General features: G+C 36.2%; 1 protein-coding gene across 1 annotated transcript in view; it reads left to right on the forward strand.

The window, feature by feature from the left end:
- The window catches only part of CNTN3 (contactin 3), a 331,480-nt gene extending 322,102 nt beyond the window's left edge, over positions 1 to 9,378 (forward strand). The window contains exons 21-23 of the mRNA XM_078075960.1: positions 4,716 to 4,828; positions 5,456 to 5,624; positions 7,415 to 9,378. Coding sequence (XP_077932086.1) covers positions 4,716 to 4,828; positions 5,456 to 5,624; positions 7,415 to 7,515 — 383 coding nt within the window. The 3' untranslated portion in view covers positions 7,516 to 9,378. The remainder of the gene's footprint in view (positions 1 to 4,715; positions 4,829 to 5,455; positions 5,625 to 7,414) is intronic.
- The last annotated feature ends 1,718 nt before the right edge of the window (positions 9,379 to 11,096 follow it).

The following is an 11,096-nucleotide window of genomic DNA, read 5'->3' on the forward strand; positions in this document are numbered from 1 at the left end:
AGAACCTAGTTTTAATGATCTGTGTGTTGGGTGTGAAGTAGATTACCACAGATGTATCAATATTGGCTTCATCCAAAAGAATTATATGTGAATCAAGAATTGGGTGTGACAGGTTTCTTTTAACCTAACGTGAAAATATGTACATATTTCCAATTTAAAATGTCATCCACCGATTAAAATCATCTCTAGTGGTAGAAATATTGATCCTTGGGAACCACTGATAAGGCCAATGGTTAGAAGTCAGAGAACATGTCTATCTCTTTGCTTAATGTACTCGGAAGGATCCCTAACTCATAAGAAATAGTTATTAAATATGTAGTCAAAGGGAATTCCAGGTAGAGACGTTGTTCCCCAAGGTCTGTGTCATCAGCTAGAATTAGCTTTGCTTCTTATTGCGGGCACCCATATGATGTCAGTCATCATGACTTGTTGACTTTACACAAATTTCATGTCTGTTCCATCCCTCCAACTCCGCTGCAATCATCATCATGTGAACAGACCTTTATTCTCTCTTCCATGAAGTGCTACCAGATTCTTTCAACAGAATGCCCACCAAGATTCTCCTCCTTTTCCCTCTGCTCCCACAAAGATCTATGGAACTACAAAACTGAGAGTATCACTTCCCTACCTTCACTTATTTATTGCCTTCCTAATTGCCTACAAAAAAATTCCTTTTCTAGTTCCTTTGGTCTCCTGGACCCTTGCGTCTGGCTCCTGCTTGCTTCTTCAGCTGCATCTGCTCTTTCCCTCCTCCTCCCACTACCTTGCAACCAGCAGAACTTCTGAGCCCCCTGCTATACCTTGCTGTTTCCTGCCTTTGCGCCTTGGCATGTGTTTATCCCTGTGTTGGACGCCTTTCCCTCTCTTGCCTCTACATATAAAAGTCATAAGTTGCCTTTCAGAATCTATTCCAGATGTTGTCACCTCCTTATTCATTTTTTCCCTTAACCCTTAACACATAGATGTTTCTTGAATAAGTCATTTAATCAATATACCAGTTTTTCACGGTTTTTGTATTCTGTTCTTTCTTTGCATTATGTTCCTTATCATCTTAGCCTCAGTACAATTGAACATATTCAATCTCAAGTCTCAAAGCTGATGGTCAATGAGTGTTCACTGTCCCCGTTTTATCTTTGTAAAATGTATAGCATTTGTTGGGATGTCTTGGAGAACTTTCAACATGTAGCTAGACAGTTCATTTTGAATTTTGATATGCTGCATTTGAGAAGTGTGGCCAGCCAAATCTTGTCCTGCTGCCACCATGGTGAAATATTTCACTAATACTTACTCTGAATCTTTACCTCATTCAGAATGTTCATTGCATGAATCATTCCTTAGGAACACAAAGGAAATGGGTCAAACTTATTTCTTGATAACACTGTAAAAGTGTTTCCTGGATCCTTGAGTTTGTGCTTTTTACATTACAACATCAGTCATATGCAAAATCTAATTTTATATCTCCCTTTGACAAGGCATTGGGCTAGTGAATAAAATCGACCATATCAACTTCTTTGTGTCAGAGACCTTACTGGACATTGTCTCTGCTTACAAGATTCTTACAGGTTAGTGGGAAAACTGGATATTAATAAAAATAAAGTCACAAGGAAATGTAAAATGTACCTTTGATGAGGATTATGAAGAAAGGTCCTAGTATCTGAAAAGAGCCCCCACTTTAGTCTGAGAAATCAGGAAAAGCATTCCTGTGATAGTGGAAGTAGAGTATATTTTGTGACATTCTTGATTAGTATTCATTTTCACATCATTTACAAATCTGTGATCAGTCATTCAGGAGTTAAATAAGGCCTCAGCTACTCAGCACGGTATAATATGGGCGGCATAGACTTTGGAATTAATCAGATCTGGCTTGAATCCACATAATACCTCTTACCAGCTGTGTCGCTTAGCAAGTTCTTGCTTTTAATTTTTAATTGTGGTAAAAATACACATAACATGAATTTTCCATCTTGCCCGTTTTTAAATGTACAGTTCAGTAGCATTAAGATTGGTTGTTGTGTAACTGATTCTAGAAGTCTTTCATCTTATAAAACTGAAACTGTGTACCCATTAAGCAATAATCCCCATTCCCAGCCCTCAACCCCTAGCAAGCACCATTCCCCTTACTGTCTTTACAAATTTGACAGAAATTACTCTAGGTACCTCATATAAATGGAATCATACAGAATTTGTCTTTTCTTGACCAGCTTATTTCACTTTGCCTAATAGCTTCATCCATGTGGTAGCATGTGTCAGCAAATTTCCTTCCTATTTAAGGCTGAATAATACTTCATCTTATGTATATACCACATTTTGATTATCCATTCATCTGTTGACAGACAATTAGGGTGCTTCCACATTTTGGCTACTGTGAATAATGCTGTTGTGAACATGAGTGTACAATTTTTTTAAGTCTCTGGTTCCAGATTACCCATGTACAGAAACGGACATTATTATAATGCAATGAAAATTAAGTAAATTATATTATATAAAAGCACATTTTACCATGTCCATATGATAAATGTTTAATAAGCATTTAGTTACTAACAAATAGGATTTTGAACTTGGAAGGAAAGTTTATTTGGTGTAGAATTTTCCAGATGATGTTATTCTTATCAGTGGTGGTAAGAGATAATTCGAGGGTGGTTCACAAATACTTTTTTTTTTAATTTAATAATGCTTCATTTATTGGATAGTACCGTAAGAACGTAACTAGCATATCAAGCCCATGCTAGTGTATTAGTGTTTGGGATGAAGCTAAGGTAATTGTTTATGTTTTTTTTTTTTTAATTGAGTCTTCTTTTTAAAGATAGCAAAAATTATGAAAGTGGTACATGATTTGAGGCTCAGAAAACACTGATATGATTCAAAATAAGAGTAATCAGGGGCACCTGGGTGGCTCAGTCGTTAAGCGTCTGCCTTCGGCTCAGGTCATGATCTCAGGGTCCTGCGATCGAGCCCCCGCATCGGGCTCCCTGCTCCGCGGGAAGCCTGCTTCTCCCTCTCCCACTCCCCCTGCTTGTGTTCCCTCTCTCGCTGTGTCTCTCTCTGTCTAACAAATAAATAAAATCTTTATTAAAAAAAAAAGAATAAGAGTAATCAGACCCAGAACAAACCTTAATGTTTTCTTCCTTTCCCTTTTCCTGTTTCGTCTGTTTATTCAAAAAAGTATTCGATCGAGGCTGCATTCATTCACCTCATCTATTTTTGGGCTGATACAAGATAAGCCTCAGTGTCATACTTGCAGTCATCTCTTCTACAAGACTAGTGTTGGAAGAGATGATTCAGCCAACATTACTCAAGTTGGATATTAATAAAATCCAACCTCCCAAGCATGCACCTTTCAGTAAAACAGACCTTACTGCCTTTGCTCCCTGAGCCGCTTCCAGCGGAACCTGGCCCGTTACACTAACTGTCAGGACGCAGGAAATCACAGACTTCGGGAAAATGTTCTAAGGCTGGTGCATTCATATCATTTGCCCTAAGTCACCAGAACGTGGTCATCAGTCTTTCAACCCTAAGGCTACTGCCGTTATATACATTTTTGTTATCAAAGCAGTGCAGCTTGAACTCTCTAAGTCGTTGCTAATGCCAGATCACACCATTTCAAAGGCAGCATAGAGTAGTGTGAAAGAGTAGACACGAAGCAAAAGAATCCGCAGCGAAGACAGTCTTGTTTGGTGTCATTAGTCACATAAAAGTATCTGAGAGCTCTTCCCATCTGTAAGTTCAGCCGTCTTTCCCTCGTGGCATGAGTCAATGATGTTTAGAAATTTCCCTGCCTAGCCAATATTTTATATCATTTTCCCATTACAAATTCAGTTAACCAGATCACATTCTGTGGCTAAATCCACAAGTACAACATATTTCAGCACTGCTTTGGGCAATTGTGATGCTGTGGCCAAATGGATAATATTGTGTTTGTTTTGTGCTTGGCAGGAAACTGAATTTTAATGTCCTGACTGCTGCCGCTGAACCCCCTTTCCCCAGCATGAGTATGCTGTCTGGTGTTCGTGAGAGGGAACTAAGCTATGAATCCAAGTCTTTAAACCTCAGAGAATTTCATTCATTATCGAATGGAATTCTCATTAATGTTTTAGGGTTTCGCCTTATTTTTCTCAAAAACTGATTTAAAACTTGGAAAACGAAGAGTGAAATATAGACTCTCTGCTGCAGTTTTTCATGTGAATAGCTGTTACTTCATGGGGATAAATAGAAGTAGCCCTTATCTTTGATTGCCTCCCGTTTGCCTATCTCATCACACAATGCTGGCTTAAAAATCATCCACACTACATTTTGTGCGTCTTTAATCTGCTCAGTTGGCAATTTCTCTCGGCCTCTGTGTGGATGTGTGAAAGTGGGTCACACCGCCTGCCTTTCCTGGTGCATCAACAAGCGTCCCTCTAGTGGTGGATAAAGGAATTTCCTTATCTCTACTATCAACGTGTTTCCAGAAAAGGGCGACCCACAGCCACGAGTGAGAAATGTCCTCAAAGATGTGATGAATATGATTAAATGAATTCTCACAATTTCACTGAAGAACCTTTTGAAAAGGAAATTTAGCTACCCTTATTTTTTTTTCTGATTCCGCCTATATGCTGCATATTACCAAAGAGATTTTGCTGTATTTTTATAAGCCTCCTATAACCGTCCTTTATCTGTTCTATGTAAAATATCGTTCATGTTCAAATCTGGTTCATTTTCTCATTTTGCATTTCAAGCTCCCAGTCAGCCACCAGGAAATGTTGTTTGGAATGCTACAGACACTAAAGTGTTACTTAATTGGGAACAAGTTAAAGCAATGGAGAACGAATCAGAAGTAACGGGATACAAAGTAAGATATTTGCAATGCTTTCTTTTCCTATTCCTGGCAAGGGAAGCTCAGTTTGAATGATTTTTCTAACTCTGATAATACGGTTGCTGCAATCTGATTTTAACATAGATATCAAACTTTTTATAAAAAGGATATTTTCCCCCAAATGTCTGATTTCTTAAATATAAATTTAAGGGAAGTAATTCTGGTCATGCAGGGATTTGGGACAAAATGTTTGTAAATTGTTCATGATGTTAATTACTTTGTTAATTCTGATGCCCCCCCTCCCCAATACTACTTAAAAAACAATGGAAATCGTTAGCTCTAGTCTGTTGGTCTGGCTTTCGAGATCAGTACAGTAGGGTCTTGCCCCCTCTCTCCAACCTTCCAAATGCCCAAGCCAGCTGATCTCTTCCATAGAAGAAGTTCACTCTTCCTCCCCTCCTTGATTTTGAGGACTTGATGATTCTAGTGTGTGCTGACCCCCAGCCTAAGACCTATGAAAAGAGCTATGAATTAAACTTATATTCTGGTGAATATAACAAGACAAACAATATGTAAGTGAGGTAACTTCAGAGTAATCAGTTCTATGAAACAAAGTAAGAGTAGGCAATGTAAGAAATAAGTGTATCTGTTCATGCATTTTAGGTGTTTTATAGGACTAGCAGTCAAAATAATGTACAAGTGCTGAACACAAATAAGACGTCAGCAGAACTTCTGTTGCCCGTTAAAGAGGACTACATTATTGAAGTTAAGGCCACCACGGATGGAGGGGATGGAGCTAGTAGCGAACAGATCAGGATTCCAAGGATAACCAGTAAGTTGGTCAAAGTCAACATTCACTTTATTGATAACATCAGCATTATGAACCCCCAAGAGTGAGTCAGTCAATGTCCTTCTGTCCATTTCTCCTCCATGATGTCCTCCGTCCGAATGGTAGGAAGGTTTTGGAATATGAGAGATGACGGTAACAGAAATTTCTCATGAGTGATACAAAATATGAAGAAAGATAATAATAACAAATAGAAAAGACATCAAAAAATATTTAGCAGAACTTTATTAATCTGAATTTTTTTCCTCCTTATGAGCTATGCCCAAATTTGCCTTTGGATTGCCTCTAAAGAACAGAATTTCTTAAGCATTTCTCAAGGGCAGTGTTAAACCCACAAACTAGTTTTAAGATCTTTGTTTGCCTCCTAGAAATTATACATGAATCTTATCAGTTCTTTAAAAAGTGGGAAATGTAACATTGTTAAGGTCATAAACTGCTTGGCCAGACCAAAACACTTCTAAAAAAAAAATTCTTCGTTTCTGATTTCGAAGGAGGTTCACGCTAACTTTTCCTTTCAAAATCCAAATTAAACCTATTTTACAATAGAAATTACACTTTTAGAATTAAGGGAAACAGACTCACATTCATATTTTATCAGTGACAGTGGTAGAAGAAATTTCATTTATTCTTTCAAATCTCAAATCTGGAGTTTGGGGACCTCAGTTTAAGTAGAGTAGAAGCCGTCTTGTCTTCTATTCTGTAGTTCTCAGTGACATAAATAACCTTGTTTCCTGTTTCCTTTCACGGGGCTTGACCTAGTCTGTAATCTTGGGCATAAGATTAAAAGCTCTCTCTTTACCCTTAGAAAACAAAATGACCGACATCATTAGGAAGTAACAAGAAAGAGGGATATGGAAACTTGGAAGAATTTTATCTTTATGTGAAATCATAAAGACTGCCATACTTAAACTAAAACAAACAAATAACTAAACTATACCAAGAAAATGGGAAGGGTTTATCTTAGAACTGAGTTCCACAGCATAAAAATCTATAAAAACCATTTCAGACTATAGATCTTTTAAAAACTGTATGCACTTCAACAGAGCAAAACTAGAAATTTAAGCTTGTTATGATTATTATTACATAGGTTTTAAAGTAATTAAGATAGGCTCTCTTACTCCTAGAATAGTGCAAGATGTAGAGTTCACATTCTAATATGGCCGGAGTAGTAGATTCTATGCTTTTGCAGGAACAGACACGATTTTTGCATTTTAGGGCTGCTGAGTCAAGAGTAGCCTTTTCATCTGACATGCGCCGTCTGCTGAGCTTGCAAGGACTAGAGCAGACAAGGCCATCTCTAGGAAAATGGAGCTTTTATTGATTGCCTTTAAAAAAAAAAAAAGATGATGTTTTATATTATGCCTAATAATTTATCTAGAAATGCATAAAGTAGAAACAAACATAGATTTTTCCAAACTCTTATCCAGTGAAGGTTTCTTTAATTAAACCATTGAATTATCTCAAAATTGTCTGTAATAGAGTGTGTTTTCAAAATGATTAAGTTGTTTTTGCAATTTCAATTAAAGTTAAATAATATTAGATGAACAAAGCCTAGATTCATTTTTTAAAAAACTTAAGTACATCGGCATTTTTAGAGATATTCTTGGCAAGTAATATATGCTACATTGATAAATAAAATGAGAGCTAATAATAACTTGTGATTTTAGGTTAGGTTCATGGTATGATTTGATTTTGATAGGAGAGGCATTGCTTTTGCCCTGATAATTTATATTGGTAAAAATCTTTATTAATGAGTTATTTATCATCTTTGACAGATATGGATGCAAGAGGTTCTACTTCAGCCATCTCAAATGTCCACGCTGTGTCAAGTTATATACCTGTAGTATTGTTCTTTGTTGTAAATGCCTTGTGGTGATATTAACTTTTTTTTATTATTTACTAGAAAGTTAATTGGTTACAAAAAAAGTGCTTTCATGAAATGCGGTGGTTATGCATGTTTTTTTTCCAACTCTGTATTTTTAACTTTCTATAGGTAAAATATGAATATAATAAAAAAAAACAGTAAATCCTTTTAGGGGAATCTGAAATGCCTTAATATTTACTTGATAAACCAAAGGAATTTACATATTACCTACATTAGACTTTTGATAAAGATCTTTGTAAGCTATGATTTTAAGCACTGCCTATGGATAGACTCACATGCTCTCATGTGTACACACACACACACACGTGCACACATGTTTGTTTGTTTGTTTTTTTAATGTAGAAAAACTCATTTAATCCAAACGTTATTTTCCCATGATAACAGCATTGCTCAGAAGACTTAATCAGTATTATTTTGATATGCTCATTTGAAATACTCAAGGGTGAAAATACATTTTTTAAATTACCCTGTTTGGAAGAGGGTGCATGTGATTCAAAAGAATGTTGGAAAATGCTACACCAGAGGTGGGAACAGTCCTATTTTGTTTAGGCATGACAAAGTTGCGAGATTCTTTACAAATCACCCTGCTCACTCCAGTTCTCAATTTTTCATCTATAGACTGTGGAGATAATACCCAGCATACCTGCCCCTGCCCCGTGCATCGTTTGTTAAGAGATAAAGAAGGGAATGTGAAAGTGTTTTGTTACCCTTAACATGCTGAATCTTTGCAAAATATTAATAAGAATTTATTTAACCATATAAAAGTCATACGGACCAGCCACTTTTTTAAAGCTTGCATTCTATTATGGGTAATGCTTTCTTTTTTTCAATGATATTATGAAATTGAAATGATCCCATTTTATTCTTTCTCAACTGTTAAAAAAAAATTTAAAAGTAATTGTTTCCTTCACACCTGCGAACAAGCTTTCAGGTTTTATTAAAACACGGTGGAGAAAATAAGGAATGATCTGACTCTCAACTCAAATATTAAACAAAATTCACACAATTCTTCATTTCCAATTTCTGATTCCATTAAGGGACCCTCTCTTTTTTGGATGGTGGAGATGGTTTTTTAATGAAATCCAACCGTCTATCAGAGTGAGTCTGGCAGGCTTTTTAGTTCCTGAGTTAAATTTGTAATAGACCCATGGCAATGCTGCTGACTTTGATATGTATGACTCAGTCTTTCAATATGTGGTTTTCAAAAGATTGTTGAAGACATGACTTCATAGCAATATGTAAAGTATATACGAAAATCGACAGATTGAGTGTTAGACATTGCGAAATCAATTTTTTACCTCTTTCCTACCAATTTCACATTTTGCAAGAACTTGTTCTTCTTTACAAAGATATCAGAATTTGAAACCAACAGTTCAGATATCAAAAAAGTATAGAAAATAGCAAAATTCTGATACCATCATGAAATATTACTTTACGTTGAAAGATTACATTTGAGATAAAGTCATTATACACAAAGGAGAAAAATATTTATAATTTTCTCTGCAAGGTCTGTATATAATGTATATATCTAGAAAAAATCTGGATGACTAGTAGATTTCATATGACCATTGTTATTTCCAGTCACAAAGTGGGGAAACACTTTCTCCAATACCTGTATTTTATGCTACATGTAATGGAATTGTACCTTTTTATTATTTAGTAATTCTGATAATATGTTCCTATACTTTCCATTTTCAAGATGATTACTCTATTGTTTCCTGGCATTTGTAGCAATATATCTCCATGAGATATGTACTTTGTTTCATATTGAAAAGTATAAAAGTTATCTTTAAATTCTGTGTGTGTATCCTATGGTTATCTGTATGTATTATTTTCTATTATTCGAATAAAATTTATAACAATCAAATGTCCATGCATGATTCATTGTGGTATGGTCAAAAAGAATATTTTAAGAGGGGAAATGGGACGGCACCATAATAGTTATGCTGATGCTATCATTTCTTATATTTTTCAGCCAAATTTTAATCTTTCCATCTTTTAAGGGGTTTTTTAAAGTTATTTTTATACCCTACTGACTTAGTAAAAACAGCAGTTTAAAAGAGTGTCCTTTATATTAAAAATATTTCAGGTATGGGGAGAGAGGGAGGGGAAGTAGAAAATTCACTTTACATAATTATGGTATCTAGTTTCTAATGACTTGACTTGGTTGATGGTGTCTACCCACATTTTTGACAAATATTTTCTTAAGATTAATATCAACTTACCAAGTCCCCTATAGTTTCTCACTGGTATCAGTGTTTGAGGCTTCCTAAACCACCCTTGTAGTGTAACGTATTCTAAATATTCCAAAAAATATACTAGAAAAGATTAATTTGTAATTAGTAAAGAGTTCTAAATATTATTGTTGATGTAAGGAAAATTCACAGTAAAGTAATAATTCAACTGTTTTCTTATATTTAGAGGCAGGACAATCAAGTTGGGAAAGTATGTGTAGGGCTTGTGCCAGGGGTGAGTGTGTGTGTACCTGTGTGTAGGGAGGAGTGATTTTGAATTTACTACGGTTGTACTAGGTGTATTAGTGTACCTTAATGAAGGGAAAGACTGAGGGAATATGCAGAAACAGATTATGTCATTAAAACCCGTGCCCGTGTCATCTCGGTCTGAATTACACCCTCACTAATTAGGGCCGTGTGACCTTGCTTACATTCAGTAACTTCCCTATGCCTCAGTTTCCTTATCTGCAGAATGGGGACATGGTACTATTACTCTTATAGAGATGTGAGATCTTCAGTGACCACTGCACCCTCTGTGCTGAATTTCATCTTTTGTGAATTGAGGTTATTGGTGTGCCCACTTAAAAGCTGGGAGTTAGTAAATGAAACCATGTGTGTCAGCGCTTAGAGCCATGCTCCTATCATTAGTCTTCTCCTCAGGAGGTAAATAGGTGACACTGGAAGAAAAAGTAAACATTTGAAGGTGGCTTTCTTTTAATATGTTTAGAGCTCTCCCTTGATCTCATTCTACTGAGAAGAAAGGTATATGATACCAGTAATTCCTAGGAGAGGGTAAAGTGATTCTGTATCAGATTTTTTATAAGAATATCACATTAATAATGTCAGATAGCATCTTCACTGTCTTTGTGCCAGACTCTGAGCCACTTTACTATTGCTAAATTAATCATCTCAGTTAGGTACTAATATCAAGCCCATTTTACAGATAAGGAGACCAAGACTCCACGAGATTAAGTACAACAAGGGCAAGTAAAATAGGATTCTAACCCAGGCAAACTGCAAACCTTAAGCTCTACGGCATGTTTAGATCCCTTTCAAAATCAGATCCATCGGGGGACCTGAGTGGCTCAGTTGTTAAGTGTCTGCCTTCGGCTCAGGTCACGATCCCAGAGTTCTGGGATCGAGCCCCACATCGGGCTCCCTGCTCAGCCGGAAGTCTGATTCTACCCCCTGCTTGTGTTCCCTCTCTCGCTATGTCTCTCTCTGTCAAATAAATAAAATCTTTTTTAAAAAAAAGATCAAAATCAGATCCATCAGATTTAGAGATTTTGAGTAAAAATTTGTAGTACCAACTTGCAGTGTAATTTGTTCTGCCTCTAT

Source organism: Halichoerus grypus, chromosome 1 (assembly GCF_964656455.1).
Source record: "Halichoerus grypus chromosome 1, mHalGry1.hap1.1, whole genome shotgun sequence".
Classification (NCBI taxonomy): domain Eukaryota; kingdom Metazoa; phylum Chordata; class Mammalia; order Carnivora; family Phocidae; genus Halichoerus; species Halichoerus grypus.